Source organism: Triticum aestivum, chromosome 5A (genome assembly GCF_018294505.1).
Source record: "Triticum aestivum cultivar Chinese Spring chromosome 5A, IWGSC CS RefSeq v2.1, whole genome shotgun sequence".
NCBI lineage: Eukaryota > Viridiplantae > Streptophyta > Magnoliopsida > Poales > Poaceae > Triticum > Triticum aestivum.
Window position 1 is genome coordinate 603305 of NC_057806.1, and position 25505 is coordinate 628809.

Genomic DNA, 25505 nt, shown 5'->3' on the forward strand with positions numbered 1-25505 from the left:
GCCATGCGGTTGTTCCGGCCAGGCACCGCCCAAGTACCGGTCAAGCCCCTGTTTTGATGCGGTGGTTGTGCGGTAGCCAGGCGGTTAGTCCGGTTATCTTTCTTAGCCGGTACTACCGCCCGCCTATCCGGTTGTACCGCTTGGTAGGGTTCTGCTGTTACACCGTGAGGACCGGTTGTACCGAGACGAGGACCGGTTGTACCGCTGCAGTGCAAAAACGCAGTAACGGTTGGATTTGTGGGGAGACTACTTAAGGGGGCTTCTCCCACCTACCACTTCTACCTTTGACCTCTCTCACTCCACCATTGATGCCCTTCAAGCTCTCTTGCCCGATCTCTCTCTCTAGCCACTCAAACTTGTTGATTTGCTAGGGATTGAAGGAGGAGACCTAGATCTACACTTCCACCAAAGGATATTTGGTTCCCCCATACTTTCTTGTGTGGATTTTGTTACTCTTGGGTGTTTGAGCACCCTAGACAGTTGAGGTCACCTCGGAGCCATATTCCATTGTGGTGAAGCTTCGTGGTTTTGTTGGGAGCCTCCAATTAAGTTGTGGAGAGAGCCCCAACCTTGTTTGTAAAGGTTCGGTAGCCGCCTTCAAGGGCACCAATAGTGGAATCACGGCATCTCGCATTGTGTGAGGGCATGAGGAGAATACGGTGGCCCTAGTGGCTTCTTGGGGAGCATTGTGCCTCCACACCGCTCCAACGGAGACGTACTTCCTCTCAAAGGGAAGGAAATTCGGCAACACATCCTCGTCTCCACTCTTGGTTATCTTGTGCCTTTATTTAAGCAAGCTTACTTGTTTTATATCTCTTGCTTGCTTGTGTACCTATCCTCATTGCATCATATAGGTTGCTCACCTAGTTGCATTTCTAGACAGTCTATTTTGATGCAAAGTTTAACTTGTTAAAGAAAAGCTAAAAATTGTTAGTTGCCTATTCACCCCCCCCCCCTCTAGTCAACCATATCGACCCTTTCACAGTGAAAGAGTATGAGCACTGACATCTAGCAATGAGTGTGTGTGAACATAAACATAATGTCGGTGAGAAATGCATACTCCCCCAAGCTTAGGCTTTTGGCCTAAGTTGGTCTATTGCCAGGGATAACCTGGCGGATACCCGTAGGTGTAGCTGGGGTCGTACTGCAACGAAGAATAACTGGGATCATACTATGATGAAGAAGAGGACTCTGACTGCCACTGGCTGACAGTCATCTCTGGATCCCAAGAATAAACAGATTGTCGTGGAGGCTCATCTTGTGGTTCCAGTTCCGGGGCTGGTGCAGGATTCCGGTAAGCTTGAACGGCAGCCCACGTAACGAGATAGGGTCCTACAAACTTAAACAAAGAAGGAGCAGGCAACATAATAGTTTCAGGATGATGTTTATCAAAGAATAATTTATACTTGAGCTCCCCGTCCCTGCCCTTAACAAGAAAATCATGTGCTATCATACTCTTATAATCTAGATAAGCACTAGGCAGCAATTTTTCTTCTTTCTCATAATGCCTAATAGCTATGTTAAAATGTGCAGCGAGGCGTGAAGCATAAATGCCTCCAAAGATGGGGCCCTTAGTACAGTTCAGACTCAACCGTCTAGCAACAATTCCGCCCATACTGACAGTGTTGTCGCGGTATAAACCATGGAATAGAATAATAATATTAGGAACACTAAGGTTCCCACAGTTCCCGCGACCAATCAAGCATCGACTAGCAAATAAGGCAAAATAGCGTAATACAGGAAAATGTATGCTAGTGATTCTTGCATTAGAAACCTTCCTGGTTTCTCCCACAGAAATAGTTTTAATGAACGCCTCCACCTCATGACGGTGGGGTTCATCTAAGGTACCCTCATGGGGTATGTTGCAGATTGCGCAAAATTCAGACAATGGCATTTTCTTCACAACATCATATAAGTGAAACTCTACTGAAGGAGGTGATTCCTTAGGGAAAAAGTAGAAGTTTTGCACAAAAGTATTTGTGAGTAAGAGATACTGTGGACGTTGGTCGCGAACGAAGTCGGTGAGGCCAACATTCTCAACCAAGGAATAGAAATCTTCATAAATCCCGGCCTGTGTCAAGAAATTATCAGAAGGCCATTCACACGGCCGTATCTCCGCGGTACGAGGCAAATTATATTTGGGCCTCTGTGCTTCTTCATTTTGTTTCTCCTTTGAGCTTCGGCTCGATGAGCCCCTCAAAAGTCTCTTCATTATTTTCTGAAATAATCTGAAATTTTTAGTAACTTCAAACAAAAGTGAACCAACTTCAATAAAACTGATAGCAACTACTCCTACAAGTGCCTAGAGCCTATATCAAGCATTAGAACTACTTGGAACCATATAAATTTGACATGCAAGCTCAAGAACATGGTCACCTATGCAACACAAATTTGCAATGAATAAAGCACTAGAACAAAAACTAATTGGACCAATGGAGGAGTCACATACCAAGGAACAATCTCCCCAAGCAGTTTTGCGAGAGGTGCTTTGAGCAAGGAGATCGAAAATCACAGCAAAAGTGGCTGGAACTCGTGCTTGAGTTGGTTTTTTGGGTTTGTGGGAGGAAGAGGAAGAAGATGGGTGCGGGAATAAGTGGAGGAGGGCCACCATGGGCCCACGAGGCAGGGGGCACGCCCAGGGGGTAGGGCGCGCCCTCCACCATCGTGGCCAGGTGGCAGCTCCCCCCGCGGTAATTTTTGCACAGTAAATCCTCAAATATTCCCGAAAGAAATATTAAATTGGCATGGCATTCTGAGGACTTTTATTTTCGGGATATTTTTATATTGCACGGATAAGTCAGGAAACAGACAGAAAAATACTATTTTTACTTTATTTCTACTAAATAAAAGAAAGTATAAAGAGGGTACAGAAGTTTGTGCTTCTAGTTTCATCCGTCTCATGCTCATCAAAAGGAATCCACTAACAAGGTTGATCAAGTCTTGTTAACAAACTCATTCCGATAATCATGGAACCGGAGAAATTTCGAATAACACTAAGTTACCTCAATGGGGATATGCACATCCCCAATAATAAGTATATCATATTTCTTCTTGACAGTAGGAAGAGGAAATTCAAAACCTCCAAATATAATCGATAGAATTTTTCCAATGGAATTGATACTATGAACTTGAGGTTGTTTCCTCGGAAAGTGTACCGTATGCTCATTACCATTAACATGAAAAGTAACATTGCCTTTGTTGCAATCAATAACAGCCCCTACAGTATTAAGAAAAGGTCTTCCAAGAATAATAGACATACTATCATCCTCGGGAATATCAAGAATAACAAAGTCCGTTAAAATGGTAACGTTTGCAACCACAACAGGCACATCCTCACAAATACCGACAGGTATAGCAGTTGATTTATCAACCATTTGCAAAGATATTTCAGTAGGTGTCAACTTATTCAAGTTAAGTCTACGGTATAAAGAGAGAGGCATAACACTAACACCGGCTCCAAGATCACATAAAGCAGTTTTAATATAATTTCTTTTAACGGAGCATGGTATAGTAGGTACTCCTGGATCTCCAAGTTTCTTTGGTATTCCACCCTTAAAAGTATAATTAGCAAGCATGGTGGAAATTTCAGCTTCCGGTATCTTTCTTTTATTAGTAATGATATCTTTCATATATTTAGCATAAGGATTAGTTTTGAGCACATCAGTCAATCGCATACGCAAAAAGATAGGTCTAATCATTTCAGCAAAGCGCTCAAAATCCTCATCATCCTTTTTCTTGGATGGTTTGGAAGGAAAAGGCATGGGTTTCTGAACCCAAGGTTCTCTTTCTTTACCATGTTTCCTAGCAACAAAGTCCCTCTTATCATAACGTTGATTCTTTGATTGTGGGTTATCAAGATCAACAGCAGGTTCAACTTCTACATCATTATTATTACTAGGTTGAGCATCATCATGAACATCATCATTAACATTTTCACTAGGTTCATGTTCATTACCAGATTGTGTTTCAGCATCAGACATAGATATATCATTTGGATTATCAGGTGGTTCAGCAATAGGTCCACTAGAAGTTTGCACAGTTCTATCATTTTTCTTTTTCTTCTTCTTAGAAGAACTAGGTACATCAATATTATTTATCTGAGAATCTTGCTCGATTCTCTTAGGGTGGCCTTCAGGATACAAAGGTTCCTGAGTCATTCTACCAGTTCTAGTAGCCACTCTAACAGCATAATCATTTTTCTTACTATTCATTTCATCAAGCACTTCTTTTTGAGCTTTAAGTACTTGTTCTACTTAGTGGTAACCATAGAAGCATGTTTGCTATCAAGTTTAAGTTCACCTTTAATATTAGCCATATAATCACCCAAGCGTCTAATCATATAAGCATTTTGTTTTAATTGTCTACCAAAATAAGCATTCAAGTCGTCTTGCTTAATCATAAAATTATCGAACTCAGCCAAGCACTGACTAGCAATTTTAGTAGGAGGGACTTCAGCTTTATCAAATCTATAGAGAAAATTTACCTTTACTACCTGTGTCGGAATATCGGGATCAAGAGGTTATTCCATAAATAAAGGATTAAGATCATATGTTTCTTCAACAGGCGGTAAATTAAGACCATGTATTTCTTCAATAGGAGGTAAATTCTTAACATCTTCAGCTTTAATACCTTTTTCTTTCATAGATTTCTTTGCCTCTTGCATATCTTCGGGACTGAGAAATAGAACACTCTCTTCTTTGGAGTTGGTTTAGGAATAGGTTCAGTAATCGGAGAAGGAGCTGGCTCAGGAGCTGGCTCAGGGGGTGCCCAATTATTTTCATTTGTCAACATATTGTTCAATAGAATTTCAGCTTCATCCGGTGTTCTTTCCCTAAAAAGAGAACCAACACAACTATCCAGGTAATCTCTGGAAGCATCGGTTAGTCCATTATAAAAAATATCAAGTATTTCGGGTTTCTTAAGAGGATGATCAGGAAAAGCATTAAGTAACTTGAGAAGCCTCCCCCAAGCTTGTGGGAGACTCTCTTCTTTAATTTGCATGAAGTTGTATATTTCCTTTAAAGCAGCTTGTTTCTTATGAGCAGGGAAATATTTAGTAGAGAAGTAATAAATCATATCCTGGGGACTACGCACATAAACAGGATCAAGAGAATTAAACCATATCTTAGCATCACCCTTTAATGAGAACGGAAATATTTTCAGTATATAAAAGTAGCGAGATCTATCATCATTAGTGAATAGGGTGGCTATATCATTTAACTTAGTAAGATGTGCCACAACAGTTTCAGATTCATAGCCATGGAAAGGATCAGATTCAACCAAAGTAATTATATCAGGATCAACAGAGAATTCATAATCCTTATCAGGAACACAGATAGGTGAAGTAGCAAAAGCAGGGTCAGGTTTCATTTTATCTCTAAGTGATTCTTGTTGGAAATATGCCCTAGAGGCAATAATAAAAGGATTATTATTATATTTCCTTGTTCATGATAATTGTCTTTTATTCATGCTATAATTGTGTTATCCGGAAATCGTAATACATGTGTGAATACATAGACACCAACATGTCCCTAGTAAGCCTCTAGTTGACTAGCTCGTTGATCAACAGATAGTCATGGTTTCCTGACTATGGACATTGGATGTCATTGATAACGAGATCACATCATTAGGAGAATGATGTGATGGACAAGACCCAATCCTAAACATAGCACAAGATCGTATAGTTCGTTTGCTAGAGTTTTCCAATGTCAAGTATCTTTTCCTTAGACCATGAGATCGTGTAACTCCCGGATACCGTAGGAGTGCTTTGGGTGTACCAAATGTCACAACGTAACTAGGTGACTATAAAGGTATACTACGGGTATCTCCGAAAGTGTCTGTTGGGTTGACACGGATCAAGACTGGGATTTGTCACTCCGTATGACGGAGAGGTATCTCTGGGCCCACTTGGTAATGCATCATCACAATGAGCTCAAAGTGACCAAGTGTCTGGTCACGGGATCATTGCATTACGGTACGAGTAAAGTGACTTGCCGGTAACGAGATTGAACGAGGTATTGGGATACCGACGATCGAATCTCGGGCAAGTAACGTACCGATTGACAAAGGGAATTGAATACGGGGTTGCTTGAATCCTCGACATCGTGGTTCATCCGATGAGATCATCGAGGAGCATGTGGGAGCCAACATGGGTATCCAGATCCCGCTGTTGGTTATTGACCGGAGAGCCTTCTCGGTCATGTCTACATGTCTCCCGAACCCGTAGGGTCTACACACTTAAGGTTCGGTGACGCTGGGGTTGTTAAGAAGACTTGTATGTGATTACCGAATGTTGTTCGGAGTCCCGGATGAGATCCCGGACGTCACGAGGAGTTCCGTAATGGTCCGGAGGTAAAGAATTATATATAGGAAGTGCTATTTCGGCCATCGGGACAAGTTTCGGGGTCACTGGTATTCTACCGGGACCACCGGAAGGGTCCCGGGGGTCCACCGGGTGGGGCCACCTATCCCGGAGGGGCCCATGGGCTGAAGAGGGGAAGGGATCCAGCCCAAAGTGGGCTGGGGAGCCACTTCCCCTAGGGCCCATGCGCCTAGGGTGGGGGAAACCCTAAAGGGGGCGCCCCCCTTGCTTGGGGGGCAAGCCCCCCACCCCTTGGCCGCCGCCCCCCTAGGAGATTGCATCTCCTAGGGCCGCCGCCCCCCCTAGGCCCCCTATATATAGTGGGGGGAGGAAGGGCCTCACACCCCACGCCTTTGGTGCCTCCCTCTCCCTCTCCAACACCTCCTCCTCCTCCATAGAGCTTGGCGATGCCCTGCCGGAGTACTGCAGCTCCACCACCACCACGCCGTCGTGCTGCTGCTGGAGCCATCTTGCTCAACCTCTCCTCCCCCCTTGCTGGATCAAGAAGGAGGAGACGTTACGCTGACCGTACGTGTGTTGAACGCGGAGGTGCCGTCCGTTCGGCGCTAGGATCTCCGGTGATTTGGATCACGTCGAGTATGCCTTCCTCATCCCCGTTCTTTGAACGCTTCCGCGCGTGATCTACAAAGGTATGTAGATGCAATCCGATCACTCGTTGCTAGATGAACTCCTAGATGGATCTTGGTGAAACCATAGGATTTTTTTTGTTTTCTGCAACGTTCCCCAACAGTGGCATCATGAGCTAGGTCTATGCGTAGTTCTTCTTGCACGAGTAGAACACAATTCATTGTGGGCGTAGATGTTGTCAACTTTCTTGCCGCTACTAGTCTTATTTTGCTTCAACGGTATTGTGGGATGAAGCGGCCCGGACCAACCTGACACGTACGCTTACGTGAGACCGGTTCCACCGACTAACATGCACTACTTGCATAAGGTGACTGGCGGGTGTCTGTCTCTCCCACTTTAGTTGGAGCGGATTCGATGAAAAGGGTCCTGATGAAGGGTAAATAGAAGTTGACAAATCACGTTGTGGCTTCCACGTAGGTAAGAAAACGTTCTTGCTAGAACCCTATTGCAGCCACGTAAAACTTGCAACAACAATTAGAGGACGTCTAACTTGTTTTTGCAGCAAGTGTTTTGTGATGTGATATGGCCAAAGTTGTGATGAATGATGAATGACATATATGTGATGTATGAGATGTTCATGCTATTGTAATAGGAATCACGACTTGCATGTCGATGAGTATGACAACCGGCAGGAGCCATAGGAGTTGTCTTTATTTTTTGTATGACCTGCGTGTCATTGAGAAACACCATGTAAATTACTTTACTTTATTGCTAAACGTGTTAGCCGTAGTAGTAGAAGTAATAGTTGGCGAGCAACTTCATGGAGACACAATGATGGAGATCATGGTGTCAAGCCGGTGACAAGATGATCATGGAGCCCCAAGATGGAGATCAAAGGAGCTATGTGATATTGGCCATATCATGTCACTATTATTTGATTGCATGTGATGTTTATCATGTTTTTGCATCTTGTTTACTTAGAACGACGGTAGTAAATAAGATGATCCCTCATAATAATTTCAAGAAAGTGTTCCCCCTAACTATGCACCGTTGCGACAGTTCGTTGTTTTGAAGCACCACGTGATGATCGGGTGTTAGATTCCAACGTTCACATACAACGGGTGTAAGACAGATTTACACATGCAAACACTTAGGTTGACTTGACGAGCCTAGCATGTACAGACATGGCCTCGGAACACAGAAGACCGAAAGGTCGAGCATGAGCCGTATAGAAGATACGATCAACATGAAGATGTTCACCGTTGTTGACTAGTCCATCTCACGTGATGATCGGACACGGCCTAGTTAACTCGGATCATGTTATAATTAGATGACTGGAGGGATGTCTATCTAAGTGGGAGTTCATTGAATAATATGATTTAGATGAACTTAATTATCATGAACTTAGTCTAAAATCTTTACAACATGTCTTGTAGATCAAATGGCTAACGTTATCCTCAACTTCAACGCGTTCCTAGAGAAAACCAAGCTGAAAGACGATGGCAGCAACTATACGGAGTGGGTCCGGAACCTGAGGATCATCCTCATAGCTGCCAAGAAAGATTATGTCCTACAAGCACCGCTAGGTGACGCACCTGTTCTCCCTGCAGAACAAGACGTTATGAACGCTTGGCAGGCACGTACCGATGACTACTCCCTCGTTCAGTGCGGCATGCTTTACAGCTTAGAGCCGGGGCTCCAAAAGCGTTTTGAGAGACACAGAGCATATGAAATGTTCGAAGAGCTAAAAATGGTTTTCCAAGCTCATGCCCGGGTCGAGAGATATCAAGTCTCCGACAAATTCTTCAGCTATAAGATGGAGGAAAATAGTTCTGCCAATGAGCACATACTCACTATGTCTGGGTTACATAACCGCTTGACTCAGCTGAGAGTTAATCTCCCGGATGACGCGGTCATTGACAGAATCCTCCAGTCGCTTCCACCGAGCTACAAGAGCTTTGTGATGAACTTCAATATGCAGGGGATGGAAAAGACCATTCCTGAAGTATTTGCAATGCTGGAATCAGCAGAGGTAGAAGTCAAAAAGGAACATCAAGTGTTGATGGTGAATAAAACCACTAAGTTCAAGAAGGGCAAGGGTAAGAAAGCTTTCAAGAAGGACGGCACGGGAGTTGCCGCACCCGACAAGCAAGCTGCCGGAAAGAAGCCAAAGAATGGACCCAAGCCCGAGACTGAGTGCTTTTATTGCAAGGGAAGTGGTCACTGGAAGAGGAACTGCCCCAAATACTTAGCGGACAAGAAGGCCGGCATCACGAAAGGTATATGTGATATACGTGTAATTGATGTGTACCTTACCAGTACTCATAGTAGCTCCTGGGTATTTGATACCGGTGCGGTTGCTCACATTTGTAACTCAAAACAGGAGCTGCGGAATAAGCGGAGACTAGCGAAGGACGAGGTGACGATGCGTGTCGGGAATGGTTCCAAGGTCAATGTGATCGTCGTCGGCACGCTACCTCTACATTTACCTTCAAGATTAGTTTTAAACCTTAATAATTGTTATTTAGTGCCAGCTTTGAGCATGAACATTGTATCAGGATCTCGTTTAATTCGAGATGGCTACTCATTTAAATCCGAGAATAATGGTTGTTCTATTTATATGAGAGATATGTTTTATGGTCATGCTCCGATGGTGAATGGTTTATTCTTAATGAATCTCGAGCGTAATGCTACACATATTCATAGTGTGAGTACCAAAAGATGTAAGGTTGATAATGATAGTCCCACATACTTGTGGCACTGCCGCCTTGGTCACATAGGTGTCAAATGCATGAAGAAGATCCATGCAGATGGACTTTTAGAGTCTCTTGATTACGAATCATTTGACACATGCGAACCATGCCTCATGGGTAAAATGACCAAGACTCCGTTCTCAGGAACAATGGAGCGAGCAACCAACTTATTGGAAATCATACATACTGATGTGTGCGGTCCAATGAGTGTTGAGGCTCGCGGTGGCTATCGTTATGTTCTCACCCTCACTGATGACTTGAGTAGATATGGGTATGTCTACTTAATGAAACACAAGTCTGAGACCTTTGAAAAGTTCAAGGAATTTCAGAGTGAGGTTGAGAATCAACGTGACAGGAAAATCAAGTTCCTGCGATCAGATCGTGGAGGAGAATACTTGAGTCACGAGTTTGGCACACACTTAAGAAAATGTAGAATAGTTTCACAACTGACGCCGCCTGGAACACCTCAGTGTAATGGTGTGTCCGAACGTCGTAATCGCACTCTATTAGATATGGTGCGATCTATGATGTCTCTTACCGATTTACCGCTATCTTTTTGGGGCTATGCTTTAGAGACTGCCGCATTCACTTTAAATAGGGCTTCGTCGAAATCCGTTGAGACGACACCGTATGAATTATGGTTTGGGAAGAAACCTAAGCTGTCGTTTCTAAAAGTTTGGGGATGCGATGCTTATGTCAAGAAACTTCAACCTGAAAAGCTCGAACCCAAGTCGAAAAAATGCGTGTTCATAGGATACCCTAAAGAAACTATTGGGTATACCTTCTACCTCAGATCCGAAGGCAAGATCTTTGTTGCCAAGAATGGATCCTTTCTAGAGAAGGAGTTTCTCTCAAAAGAAGTAAGTGGGAGGAAAGTAGAACTTGATGAAGTATTACCTCTTGAACCGGAAAATGGCGCAACTCAAGAAAATGTTCCTGAGGTGCCTGCACCGACTAGAGAGGAAGTTAATGATGATGATCATGAAACTTCAGATCAAGTTGTTACTGAAATTTGAAGGTCCACAAGGACACGTTCCGCACCAGAATGGTATGGCAACCCTGTCTTGGAAATCATGTTGTTAGACAACGGTGAACCTTCGAACTATGAAGAAGCGATGGCGGGCCCGGATTCCGACAAATGGCTGGAAGCCATGAAATCCGAGATAGGATCCATGTATGAAAACGAAGTATGGACTTTGACTGACTTGCCCGTAGAGCGGCGAGCCATAGAAAATAAATGGATCTTTAAGAAGAAGACAGACGCGGATGGAAATGTGACCATCTATAAAGCTCGGCTTGTCGCTAAGGGTTATCGACAAGTTCAAGGGGTTGACTATGATGAGACTTTCTCATCGGTAGCGAAGCTGAAGTCCATCCGAATCATGTTAGCAATTGCTGCATTCTATGATTATGAAATATGGCAAATGGACGTCAAAACGGCATTCCTTAATGGCTTCCTTAAGGAAGAATTGTATATGATGCAGCCGGAAGGTTTTGTCGATCCTAAGAATGCTGACAAGGTGTGCAAGCTCCAACGCTCGATTTATGGGCTGGTGCAAGCATCTTGGAGTTGGAACATTCGCTTTGATGAGATGATCAAAGCGTTTGGGTTTATGCAGACTTATGGAGAAGCCTGCGTTTACAAGAAAGTGAGTGGGAGCTCTGTAGCATTTCTCATATTATATGTAGATGACATACTTTTGATGGGAAATGATATAGAGCTTTTGGACAGCATTAAGGCCTACTTGAATAAGAGTTTTTCAATGAAGGACCTTGGAGAAGCTGCTTATATATTAGGCATCAAGATCTATAGAGATAGATCAAGACGCCTCATAGGTCTTTCACAAAGCACATACCTTGATAAGATATTGAAGAAGTTCAATATGGATCAGTCTAAGAAGGGGTTCTTGCCTGTGTTGCAAGGTGTGAAATTGAGCTCAGCTCAATGTCCGACCACGGCAGAAGATATAGAAGAGATGAGTGTCATCCCCTATTCCTCAGCCATAGGTTCTATTATGTATGCCATGCTGTGTACCAGACCTGATGTAAACCTTGCCGTAAGTTTGGTAGGAAGGTACCAAAGTAATCCCGGCAAGGAACACTGGACAACGGTCAAGAATATCCTGAAGTACCTGAAAAGGACTAAGGAAATGTTTCTCGTTTATGGAGGTGACGAAGAGCTCATCGTAAAAGGTTACGTCGACGCTAGCTTCGACACAGATCTGGATGACTCTAAGTCACAAACCGGATATGTGTATATTTTGAATGGTGGGGCAGTAAGCTGGTGCAGTTGCAAGCAGAGCGTCGTGGCGGGATCTACATGTGAAGCGGAGTACATGGCAGCCTCAGAGGCAGCGCATGAAGCAATTTGGGTGAAGGAGTTCATCAGCGACCTAGGAGTCATACCCAATGCGTCGGGGCCGATCAAACTCTTCTGTGACAACACTGGAGCTATTGCACTTGCCAAGGAGCCCAGGTTTCACAAGAAGACTAGGCACATCAAGCGTCGCTTCAACTCCATCCGTGAAAATGTTCAAGATGGAGACATAGAAATTTGTAAAGTACATACAGATCTGAATGTCGCAGATCCGTTGACTAAACCTCTCCCTAGAGCAAAACATGATCAACACCAGAATTCCATGGGTGTTCGATTCATCACAATGTAACTAGATTATTGACTCTAGTGCAAGTGGGAGACTGTTGGAAATATGCCCTAGAGGCAATAATAAAAGTATTATTATTATATTTCCTTGTTCATGATAATTGTCTTTTATTCATGCTATAATTGTGTTATCCGGAAATCGTAATACATGTGTGAATACATAGACACCAACATGTCCCTAGTAAGCCTCTAGTTGACTAGCTCGTTGATCAATAGATAGTCATGGTTTCCTGACTATGGACATTGGATGTCATTGATAACGAGATCACATCATTAGGAGAATGATGTGATGGACAAGACCCAATCCTAAACATAGCACAAGATCGTATAGTTCGTTTGCTAGAGTTTTCCAATGTCAAGTATCTTTTCCTTAGACCATGAGATCGTGTAACTCCCGGATACCGTAGGAGTGCTTTGGGTGTACCAAACATCACAACGTAACTAGGTGACTATAAAGGTATACTACGGGTATCTCCGAAAGTGTCTGTTGGGTTGACACGGATCAAGACTGGGATTTGTCACTCCGTATGACGGAGAGGTATCTCTGGGCCCACTCGGTAATGCATCATCACAATGAGCTCAAAGTGACCAAGTGTCTGGTCACGGGATCATTGCATTACGGTACGAGTGAAGTGACTTGCCGGTAACGAGATTGAACGAGGTATTGGGATACCGACGATCGAATCTCGGGCAAGTAACGTACCGATTGACAAAGGGAATTGAATACGGGGTTGCTTGAATCCTCGACATCGTGGTTCATCCGATGAGATCATCGAGGAGCATGTGGGAGCCAACATGGGTATCCAGATCCCGCTGTTGGTTATTGACCGGAGAGCCTTCTCGTTCATGTCTACATGTCTCCCGAACCCGTAGGGTCTACACACTTAAGGTTCGGTGACGCTGGGGTTGTTAAGAAGACTTGTATGTGATTACCGAATGTTGTTCGGAGTCCCGGATGAGATCCCGGACGTCACGAGGAGTTCCGTAATGGTCCGGAGGTAAAGAATTATATATAGGAAGTGCTATTTCGGCCATCGGGACAAGTTTCGGGGTCACTGGTATTGTACCGGGACCACCGGAAGGGTCCCGGGGGTCCACCGGGTGGGGCCACCTATCCCGGAGGGGCCCATGGGCTGAAGAGGGGAAGGGATCCAGCCCAAAGTGGGCTGGGGCGCCACTTCCCCTAGGGCCCATGCGCCTAGGGTGGGGGAAACCCTAAAGGGGGCGCCCCCCTTGCTTGGGGGGCAAGCCCCCCACCCCTTGGCCGCCGCCCCCCTAGGAGATTGCATCTCCTAGGGCCGCCGCCCCCCTAGGCCCCCTATATATAGTGGGGGGAGGAAGGGCCTCACACCCCACGCCTTTGGTGCCTCCCTCTCCCTCTCCAACACCTCCTCCTCCTCCATAGAGCTTGGCGATGCCCTGCCGGAGTACTGCAGCTCCACCACCACCATGCCGTCGTGCTGCTACTGGAGCCATCTTCCTCAACCTCTCCTCCCCCCTTACTAGATCAAGAAGGAGGATACGTTACGCTGACCGTATGTGTGTTGAACGCGGAGGTGCCGTCCGTTCGGCGCTAGGATCTCCGGTGATTTGGATCACGTCGAGTACGCCTTCCTCATCCCCGTTCTTTGAACGCTTCCGCGCGTGATCTACAAAGGTATGTAGATGCAATCCGATCACTCGTTGCTAGATGAACTCCTAGATGGATCTTGGTGAAACCGTAGGAAATTTTTTTGTTTTCTGCAATGTTCCCCAACAATTCTTTGTTCCATTTAGCTAATAACCTCTTAAGGTCATATCTATCTTTGCAAGCTAGAATAGCGGCAGAAGATTCCATATCTAAAACATAACCCTCAGGAATAACAGGCATATCTTCATCATCACTCTCATCATTATATTCAGATTCAATAATTTCTTTCTCTCTAGCCCTAGCAATTTGTTCATCAAGAAATTCACTAAGGGGCACAGTAGTATCAGGCATAGAAGTAGTTTCATCATAAGTATCATGCATAGCAGAAGTGGCATCATCAATAACATGCGACATATCAGAACGAATAGCAGAAGCAGGTTTAGGTGTCGCAAGCTTATTCATAACAGAAGGTGAATCAAGTGCAGAGCTAGATGGCAGTTCCTTACCTCCCCTCGTAGTTGAGGGATAAATTGTTATCTTAGCGTCTTTCAAGTTCTTCATAGTGTCCAGCAGATATAAATCCCAAGTGACTCAAAGAATAGAGCTATGCTCCCCGGCAATGGCGCTAGAAAAAGGTCTTGATAACCCACAAGTATAGGGGATCGCAACAGTTTTCGAGGGTAGAGTATTCAACCCAAATTTATTGATTTGATCACAAGGGGAGCCAAAGAATATTCTCAAGTATTAGCAGCTGAGTTGTCAATTCAACCACACCTGGAAACTTAGTATCTGCAGCAAAGTGTTTAGTAGCACAGTAATATGATAGTGGTGGTAACGGTAACAAAAGAGTAATGCAAGCAATAGTAAATATTTTTGGTATTTTGTAGTGATTGTAACAGTAGCAGCGGGAAAGTAAATAAGCGAGAACCAGTATATGGAAAACTCGTAGACACCAGATCAATGATGGATAATTATGCCGGATGCGGTTCATCATGTAACAGTCATAACCTAGGGTGACACAGAACTAGCTCCAATTCATCAATGTAATGTAGGCATGTATTCCGTATATAGTCATACATGCTTAGGGAAAAGAACTTGCATGACATCTTTTGTCCTACCCTCCCATGGTAGCGGGGTCCTAATGGAAACTAAGGGATATTAAGGACTCCTTTTAATAGAGAACCGGAACAAAGCATTAACACATAGTGAATACATGAACTCCTCAAACTATGGTCATCACCGGGAGTGGTCCCGATTATTGTCACTTCGGGGTTGCCGGGTCATAACACATAGTAGGTGACTATAGACTTGCAAGATAGGATCAAGAACTCACATACATTCATGAAAACATAATAGGTTCAGATCTGAAATCATGGCACTCGGGCCCTAGTGACAAGCATTAAGCATAGCAAAGTCATAGCAACATCAATCTCAGAACATAGTGGATACTAGGGATCAAACCCTAACAAAACTAACTCGATTACATGATAAATCTCATCCAACCCATCACCGTCCAGCAAGCCTACGATGGAATTACTCACGCACGACGGTGAGCATCATGAAATTGGTGATGGAGGATGGTTGATGATGACGACGGCGACGAACCCCCCTCTCCGGAGCCCCGAATGGACTCCAGATCAGCCCTCCCGAGAGGTTTTAGGGCTTGGCGGTGGCTCCGTATCGTAAAACGTGATGATTTCTTCTCCTCGATTTTTTTCTCTCCGAAAGCAAATATATAGAGTTGGAGTTGGCGTCGGAGGAGGTCCAGGGGGCCCACGAGGTAGGGGGCGCGCCCTAGGGGGGCGCCCCCCACCCTCGTGGACAGGGTGTGGGCCCCCTGGTCTTCATCTTTGGCGAGGATTTTTTATTATTTTTTATAAGACATCCCGTGGAGTTTCAGGTCATTCCGAGAAATTTTGTTTTCTGCACATAAAACAACATCATGGCAATTCTGCTGAAAACAGCGTCAGTCTGGGTTAGTTCCATTCAAATCATACAAGTTAGAGTCCAAAACAAGGGCAAAAGTGTATGGAAAAGTAGATACGACGGAGACGTATCAGGGCGCGGCCCCCACCTTCCTTCTCCTTCTCCCCTCCTTCCTTTCCCTTCGGTGGAAGAAAGGAAAGGGGGGGCAAATCCTACTTGGACTAGGAGTCCAAGTAGGACTCCCTCCTTGGCGCGCCCCTCCTGGCCGCTGGCCTCTCTCCCTCCCTCCTTTATATACGTGGCCAGGGGGCACCCCAAAGCACAACAGACAATCTATTAGCCGTGTGCGGTGCCCCACAGTTTAACACCTCGGTCATATCGTCGTAGTGCTTAGGCGAAGCCCGGCGCCGGTAACTTCATCATCATCGTCGCCACGCCGTCGTGCTGACGAAACTCTCCCTCGTCCTCAGCTGTATCAAGAGCTCAAGGGACGTCATCGTGCTGAACGTGTGCTGAACACGGAGGTGCCGTACGTTCGGTACTTGGATCGGTTGGATCGTGAAGGCGTTCGACTACATCAACCGCGTTACTAAACGCTTTCGCTTTCGGTCTACGAGGGTACATGGACACACTCTCCCGTCTCGTTGTTATGCTTCCTAGATAGATCTTGCGTGATCGTAGGATTTTTTTTGAATTACTACGTTCCCCAACAACAGCAGGGTCCTAATGGAAACTGAGGGATATTAAGGCCTCCTTTTAATCCGGACCAAAGCATTAGCACTTAGTGAATACATGAACTCCTCAAACTACGGTCATCACCGGAAAGTGTCCCGACTATTGTCACTCCGGGGTTGCTGGATCATAACATGTAGTAGGTGACTATAACTTGTAAGATAGGATCAAGAACACAAATATATTTATGAAAACATAATAGGTTCATATCTAAAATCATGGCACTGGGCCCTAGTGACAAGCATTAGGCATAGCAAATTCATAGCAACATCAATCTTAGAACATAGTGGATACTAGGGATCAAACCCTAACAAAACTAACTCGATTACATGGTAAATCGCATCCAACCCATCACCGTCCAGCAAGCCTACGATGGAATTACTCACGCACGGCGGTGAGCATCATGAAGTTTGTGATGGAGGATGGTTGATGATGACGATGGCGACGATTTCCCCTCTCCGGAGCCCAAAACGGACTCCAGATCTGCCCTCCCGAGGAAGAACAGGAGGTGGCGGCGGCTCCATATCTAAAACGCGATGAATCCTTCTCTCTGATTTGTTTTCTCCCCGAACGTGAATATATGTAGTTGGAGTTGAGGTTGATGGAGGTACGTGGGACCCACAAGATAGGGGGCGCGCCCCCACCCTTGTGGCCAGGGTGTGGGTCCCCTTTGGTTGATTCTTTCGCCAATATTTTTTATTTATTCCAAAAGTATTCTCCGTGAAGTTTCAGGTCATTCCGAAAACTTTTATTTCCGCACAAAAATAACACCATGACAATTCTGCTGAAAACAGCGTTAGTCTGGGTTAGTTCCACTCAAATCATGCAAATTGGAGTCCAAAACAAGGGCAAAAGAGTTTGAAAAGTAGATACGATGGAGACATATCACGTTTCCCTTTTGTTTGTGTCACTCTTCGAGATATGGGTTTGTCGTGAGGAATCAAGGTGTGTCTTACCCCCAAAAAGCTTGTGAAGGTTTGGTGGATGCCTCAATGTCTGCCACTAGTGGTTGAGAATCACCTCCATAGTGATATCTTTAGGAGAATAGGGTGAGCCTCCGTTGTAACACTCATCCTCTAACACTCATCCTCTAGCGTTGACTAGCTTCCCTCCAAAGAAGTAAACATTGAGATGCATCCTTGTCTCAGAAGTCTTTGGTTATCCCTAACCCTACCATTTTACTCATGGTTTACTTTGGTCACTTGACCTTGCATTCAATATATATGATTGTTTATCTCACTGTAGCAATTGTTTTGGCACACCTTTATATACCAACAGGGGAAAGTGTAGCCGAAAGTACCAGAGGGAAGTTTGCATGGGTTTTTTAACCAGGTTCCGCCCCTCATGGTCGAGGTAATACCCTACTCCTGCTTTCTTTTAAATTGATGTGGAAGTACCTCGTGCGAGGGGGTTACAAGTGAAGGATGATGATGGCTACCGAGGTCATCATCAAGTATCAACAAGGCAAAAGGATTAGGGTTGGAGGTAGGAGAAGGGGGCTTTTTATAGTGTTCATCCTCAAGCAGTTGTTTTCAAACGTGGACAACATGCGCAAGGGCTAAGTTGGACCTGTGCGCATGGGGTGTCTAGAGATGAAAATACCACTTGTGCGCACGGGGTGTCTAGAGGCATATGCAGTACCCCGTGGGCACGGATGTCTAGAGAGCAAGTAGCTAGCCCGACCGCCCGTGTTAGGTAAGCGCACGGGGTGTCCATATACTCTGGGCATCTCCTATGGGCATATTGAGGGTATGGAATTGATGGCAAAGAAGCTCCCTTTTCGAGTGGTAGGTGGAGGAAGACAAGTGTATAAGTTTAGGGTGTTCCGACACCGTCATTCTTCCATCTTTACCCCTGTTGATAGTGCGATTTCTTTACAACACAAATAAAACTGAAACAAAACCTTTGAGTCACCAAAAAACCACGCCTTTGATCTTTTTGAAGTGTGTGTGTGCGGGGGGGGGGGGGGTCTCCTATGGGCACAATGAGGGTATGTAATTGATGGCGAAGAACCTCCATTCTTGAGTGGTAGGTGTAGGAAGACAAGTGTATAAGTTTAGGGTGTTCCCATCCCACACCGCCATTCTTTCACCTTTATCCCCGTTGATAGTGCGATTTCTCTACAACACAAATAAAACCAAAATAAAAACCTCCGAGTCACCAAAAAACCAGGCCTTTGATCTTTTCGAAGTGGGGTGGGGTTGGGGGGGGGTTCTCAATCCTCTCCCTAACAAGCATCTTAGGAAACAATAAATTGAGATAAATTTTGACTATTGTCATTAGTCCCACTGAATATATTGTCATCGCACCGAAAAATAATTTAGAGCTAAATGCACCCTCACACGGGGCTGCGAGGCCATGCCTTGACCCTTACCCAGAGGGCATTACTCACACATCACAATCGAATATCAGCAGTGCCAAAAAAGCAGTATGGTTCTATGACGCCGCTAGGCCCTCTCCGTTGGCCCAACGCCGGAGAAGAGATGTTCCACCTCAGACACGCCCCCCTTACAGAAAAAGCATGGACCGTAAGAAATGCGGTACCGCGGCTTGGAGACGACGCCCCTGAGAAAGCGCAGGCGCGAGTTTGAACCAAAGTCAAATCCGGCCTTCGCCGCCACCTCGCAGGGAACCAAAGAAACAGCCCGTCACGTCCGGACGAGGCGGGTGAAAAAGCGGCTACCTTCTCTCGAGCCCTCGGGTCGGAAGACTCATTTTTCTTTTTTTTAAATATATTTATTTATGTATTTATGAAACGAATCCATTACCACAATATTGTACTATATGGTTTTGCCTCTCCTATTATATTGTTTTGTAATTTCCTTTTTCTTTCATGGTGATGAGAAGAGAAAGGCTTGACTCACTGTTTTTTGGGGAGAGAAAAAGGAAAGCAAAGGGGGGGAGGAAGAAGAGAAGAGGAGAGGAGAGGAGAGGAGAGGGGGAAGCAACCCAAGCAAGCAAGCCCTAGCCTAGCCTAGCCAGATACTAGTAGATAGACAGAAAACCAAAAGCGCCGGTCGCCGGATCGCCGGATCGCCGGACGAGAGAGACCATGTCCCTCCCGCGGGCAGCCGCCCCCGTCGCGTGACCGGCCACCGGGGCAGCCATCGCCATCGCCATCGCCATCGCCGCCGCCGCCGCCAAGGCCAAGGCCAAGCAGGAGCCCCAGACTCCCTCCCTCCCTCCCTCCCTACAGCAAGCAAGCAAGCAAGCAAGAAAGCGAGCAGGTAAGGAGGGGGGATGGCGGATAGCGGCGGGGTCAGCGCCAACAACGCCGCCGCCGGCAACGACGACGAGGAGGGCAACACCGCCCCGTTCCCCGAGACGGTACCTCCCTCCCCCTCTCCCTCTCCCTTCCATTGATGGAGCTCAACACGAATGCATCCCCTTATCCACTACCAACACACATAGGAGGAAACCATGGCCGTCTCTCAGCAGATCTGAGAGCAAACGACCAATCAATTTTGACCTTCCTTGATTTGATTGGTTCACTTCACCAATGAAAGGCCCATCCCACAAGCTTTTACTTTCATGCCGGCCACTAGGTCTTATCTTGATTACAAATGAAGAAAAGATGCTGGTTTTACAGAGGCAGACACAACTTTGACTTGTGAGCGATGAATGCCCATCAAGTTAATAACACTGCCTTCTGCCACATCATCAGGTCCAGATAGGAGGATCTCCCGAGTACAGGGTCGAGAGGAAGCTCGGCAAAGGTGGCTTTGGCCACGTCTTTGTCGGCCGCCGCCTAACCGGTGGCAACGGCCGCGGCGCCGGTGCTCAGGAGGTGCCAATCTCTCTCTGTCTCTCTGTTTGTTTCTGCTTTTTTCTCATTCATTCATTCATTCATATGTTTTGTGCTTTTTATTTCTAGGTTGCAATCAAATTTGAGCACAACACCAGCAAGGGCTGCAAGTACGGCCCTCCTTACGAGTGGCATGTCTATTCGTAAGTCTCTATTCTGTCAGCGTTCCTTGTCACAACTTCATGCTTCGTGTCATCATCTTTGTCATGACTTTTTTTTTTCTACTGTATATATACCAGTGCTCTTGGAGGTACTCATGGTGTGCCCAAGGTGCATTATAAAGGCCGTCAGGGTGACTACTATGTCATGGTATGAATTATTGCCCTTTTCCAACCGTTTTGCTGGATGACGTTACCCTTGGAGCACAACGTTTTGTTTTATCCTTCTTGTGAAACTGCAGATTATGGATATGCTGGGGCCTAGCTTGTGGGATTCCTGGAATTCAGCAGGGCAGACGTGAGTTTCTTTCTTCTCTTAGTCTTCCTAATGGCTTAGACCGACTTCCTTTTATTTTTATCTGGTTGTATTCAAGGAAGCTGTTTAGTAGCTGCTTCTCTTGGAAGTCGCTCTTTCCAAACATACAACCGCACTGTTATGAATGTCTACTTGCTTCATATACCATACATTTTCTTTTTAGAAATATAACAGTTGTTTCTGCTGTATGCCTGTATCTAAGATGTTTGAAGCAGAAATTATTGTTTTTCATGCACCCATTACATCGTTCTCACACTAACAAGCTCTTTTGTTGCATGTGAAGAAATTTTTTGGTTAGATTTAACATATCTACGTGATAACAGTGTAGTTGAAGGGCCGAGTCTTGACTAGTTTTTTTTTCACACTCGATGAATTATTTCTCATCTTGCACCTATTCTTAAATTTTGCAGTGTAGTTTGTTACTTCCTGGTTTTCTAACTTGTGTCGAAAACTTTCAGCATGTCATCAGAAATGGTAGCCTGTATTGCTGCAGAGGCCATTTCTATCCTGGAAAGCATGCATTCTAAAGGGTAAGCAGGCATCCAAATGTTAGCTATGTCTAATGCATCAGGCATTTTCCCTCTTTCTCATGATGCTGGTACAAATTCCTTTCAGATATGTACATGGAGATGTCAAACCTGAGAATTTTCTTCTCGGTCAGCCTGGAACTCCTCAAGAAAAGAAACTTTTTCTTGTAGATCTTGGATTAGGTAAGCAAACCTCTTTATCCATGTTCTTGCTACTTGTTAGTTTACACTGCAGCGGTGAAAGTTCCGAGTGTTCTGGTAGAATACTGTTGCTAGTGTACTGGTAGTTTAGATGATTCAAACTTGATATTCTTGACTGCTTTAGACCTTCAGTGTTCCATGTTGCTTTGTGTCTGGAACTTTGGATCATCTAAGATTTTTTTTTTTCATTTGGCAGCAACAAAGTGGAAAGATCCTGCTACTCAACAGCATGTTGATTATGATCAACGTCCGGATGCCTTCAGGTCTGCCATGCCTTAAATTTGTTAGTTCCATACGATCTTATATATCTGCAGATGTTCTAAATCTTGTCTTCCTGGTGTAGAGGAACAGTCAGATATGCTAGTGCCCATGCGCATTTAGGAAGAACTGCAAGCAGGAGAGATGACTTGGAATCACTGGCTTATACACTAGTATTTCTCCATCGAGGCAGGTTACCATGGCAAGGATACCAGGTATCATATTGTCTAATCTATTTAGTTTTTGTGCCCATTCACCATCATTTTGTAGCATATCTGTTTGAGAATCTCATATAGATATTGTGTGTGTGTGTGTGTTTGCAGGGTGATAATAAATCATTTCTGGTGTGCAAGAGAAAGATGAGTACCTCACCTGATATCCTTTGCGGCCTCTGTCCTCAACCTTTTAAGCTATTCCTTGAGACTGTAGTCAACATGAAGTTTGATGAGGAACCAAACTACTCCAAGTTGATTTCTTTGTTCGATGTTTTAATTGGACCAAACCCTTCCATCAGACCAATCAATACCGATGGAGCCCAAAAGGTTCGTGTTAGGGCATTGCACATGATTTGGAGTTATTAAGTGAACCTGAAAACACTGCATGTGTTACTAAATTCTTTCATTCCCTGCAGGTAGGGCAGAAGCGTTCTAGGCTGCTTAATGACGATGACGATAGCAATGCAAGAAAGAAGATTCGCCTGGGTGTTCCAGCAACACAGTGGATTTCTGTATATAATTCTAGATCACCCATGAAACAGAGGTACAGTTCTGATTCTCAAGCTAACTCTTCTCCTCTATTGTTTTAGTGAAACCCACAGGATCATATTAGGATTTCTTTTGACAGTTATCTACTGGTTCAAGTTCAGCTTTGAGGGTTTACCCTAATTGTTACAATCATAAAGCAGCTCACAGACTTACTTTAGATGTATTCATGGAACCTGTGTACCGTGTACTTTCCAGCACATTGTGTTTACATCTTAGGCTCATACTGGCTTCTGTAAGCTGTAACAGGCAATGCAGATGTTGTTAGCCATGGTCAGATATGCACACTCCTTTGTATCAGCAAAAAATGCCTTACATAAGACTTTTCTTGTGTCGGCAATTTGCCTGTCGTGTAGGCCTGGAGTATGATGATCCTTCCCTGATATGATGTATTATAATGCCCTCGTACGCATAGCAATACGGTAAAAAGTTACCTTTCCACCGAGACCTGTGAAGCTCATGTGCCACATCCCATATATTTCCATCAGAGTTGCCTGTAGTTTATAACCTGTTAGGAGAACTCAAGCCTCCGTTCCTAAATATAAGTCCTTTTAGAGATTCCAATATGGACCACATACGGAGCAAAATGAAAAATTTACACTCTAAAATACGTCTACATACTTCCGTATGTAGTCCATATTGAAATCTCTAAAAAGACTTATATTTAGAAACGGAGGGACTATAAATGAAGGAAACTTTACAATCTTTGCTGGGAACCAAAATACGCTGACAATCTAGAGTATTCTCCTTCATTGTTTGCATTGATTGATGCACCATCATCATCATCTTTTTATGTAGTTTATTTGTATACAGGCTGATTAACTATTTTCCTTGATAGGTACCACTATAATGTGGCTGACAATAGGTTAGCGCCACACGTGGAGAAAGGAAATGAGGATGGTCTTCTGATAAGCTCAATATCATCATGTGTTGATCTTTGGGCAATCATTATGGATGCTGGAACTGGCTTCACGGATCAAGTCTATGAACTGTCTCCACATTTCCTTCACAAGGTAGAAGAAACTTCCCATCTGTCCCTCGTGTAACTTAATTCTCCTCATTTGCACTCATTTTAACCAAAAAAAAAACAGGACTGGATTATGGAACAATGGGAGAAAAATTTCTACATCAGTTCTGTCGCTGGCGCCAACATCGGAAGCTCTCTTGTAGTGATGTCCAAAGGTATGCATATCTTTTTGTGTTACGTATAGATATAGTCTTTACTTTCTGTTTTTTCCCTAGCTGTCGCATATGTTGCGGTATAGATAGTAAGCATGTATCTCCTGGTGAGTCTAGTTGTCTTGCAATGTACCACATCTGTGTGAATCAGCCTCAGAAGTAAACCTGGAGAGGAGAGCGAAGTCGCTGCTCCAAATCCGCTTGTGTTCCAACAGCAGGATCAGTCATCTGAAATGGCAGGAACAGGCACCTTCCATCTGAGTATCTTGCTACCAGATTGTGATATTTTCTCTGCTTACCAGATTGCAGTTGCCATCTTTTGATGGGAGCCCCTGTTCATGATTCCTGTGTTGCTTTTTCTTGTAGATTTTTGTTTTGCGGGGAAACTTTTTTATTATACATATAACTGCTTAGCTGGTGCTATAATATGTTGTGGTATTTCTGATGACTGGCAGGCACGCCATACACGCAGCAGTCCTACAAGGTGAGCGATTCCTTCCCTTTCAAATGGATAAACAAGAAATGGAAGGAAGGCTTCTACGTGACGTCGATGGCGACGTCGGGCAGCCGATGGGCCATAGTGATGTCACGCAACGCTGGGTTCACCGACCAGGTGAGATTGTGATTTCATCATTCTGAAGCATTTCCTTAAATAAATGGAGCAAAACATGAGTTGTGTATGGCTTTTTTTCGCTCCATATTTTCTTTCACATGCCACTGTTTGCAAAGGCGTGTAAGATTGAACTCCCAGAGTCGCACACATTCCAAGATGCCGCCTGTCTTGTTGGTTGTCTCATAGTTGACTTTGTAAAACGTTGTTACTGGTGGCAGGTGGTGGAGCTGGACTTTCTGTACCCGAGCGAGGGCGTCCACAGGCGGTGGGACAACGGGTACCGGATCACGGCGATGGCGGCGACCATGGACCAGTCGGCCCTGATCCTGAGCATGCCGAGGCGCCGGCCTCGGGACGAGACGCAGGAGACCCTGCGGACGTCGCAGTTCCCCAGCGCGCATGTCAAGGTATGCATGCTTGAACCCTCCCTCCCTCCCTCCCTCCCTAGTAAAGCAGCAAGTTGTTATGGATTGGAGAGCTTTTGCTGACCGAGTTGGAATGAAAATGTTGCAGGACAAGTGGGCCAAGAACCTCTACCTCGCCGGGATCTGCTACGGGCGAACGGTGGCGTAGCGGTAGCATAGCCATAGCCATGGCTGCCCGCGGAGCGAGCTGGATGCAATGCATCCTTGGTAGTAGGTGATGGCTCTTTGAGTGAGTCCTATTTATCCAGACCTGATTCATGTTGCTGACACCCAACCCAACCCCAACCCCAACCCCATCCCATCCCATTCATGTGTATATTTTCATAGCATCTGCTTGCTTAATTTTAATTTTAATTTTAATTACTGCAGCATCGATTGTAGTGAGTTTGTTTGGATGGATTGTGAATGAATGAATTTCCTCATCATGTATCTGACTCACTGCTAGTCATGATGATGATTATGTTGCTGGTCTCTTGTACCATGCATGTTTTTCATCTCTAGATGCATCTCCTTTTATCCATTTTGATGACAAGTATTTTTTTTCGGACGGAGGGTCCATTTTGATGACAAGTATTTTGGGACGGAGGGAGTACTAAATCGCTTCTCATTA

The 25505-nt window shown here is 44.8% G+C and overlaps 1 protein-coding gene across 1 annotated transcript; it reads left to right on the forward strand.

The window, feature by feature from the left end:
- The first annotated feature begins 19536 nt into the window (after positions 1 to 19536).
- On the forward strand, positions 19537 to 25389 carry LOC123101901 (casein kinase 1-like protein HD16). The gene is made up of 16 exons (XM_044523142.1): positions 19537 to 19979; positions 20317 to 20439; positions 20527 to 20600; positions 20697 to 20766; positions 20858 to 20913; positions 21390 to 21461; positions 21547 to 21641; positions 21856 to 21922; positions 22003 to 22132; positions 22241 to 22459; positions 22549 to 22676; positions 23517 to 23691; positions 23770 to 23860; positions 24313 to 24470; positions 24689 to 24877; positions 24984 to 25389. Exons 1-16 carry the CDS (start codon positions 19893 to 19895, stop codon positions 25041 to 25043), a joined length of 1794 nt encoding a protein of 597 aa, XP_044379077.1. The 5' UTR covers positions 19537 to 19892; the 3' UTR covers positions 25044 to 25389.
- The last annotated feature ends 116 nt before the right edge of the window (positions 25390 to 25505 follow it).

Bases quoted from the DNA above. Each gene is read 5' to 3' on its own strand.
- LOC123101901 (XM_044523142.1), top strand. From the start codon at position 19,893: ATGGCGGATAGCGGCGGGGTCAGCGCCAACAACGCCGCCGCCGGCAAC. The intron at 23,861-24,312 runs GTATGCATATCT...GATGACTGGCAG, and splicing joins TCTTGTAGTGATGTCCAAAG to GCACGCCATACACGCAGCAG. The intron at 24,471-24,688 runs GTGAGATTGTGA...TACTGGTGGCAG, and splicing joins ACGCTGGGTTCACCGACCAG to GTGGTGGAGCTGGACTTTCT.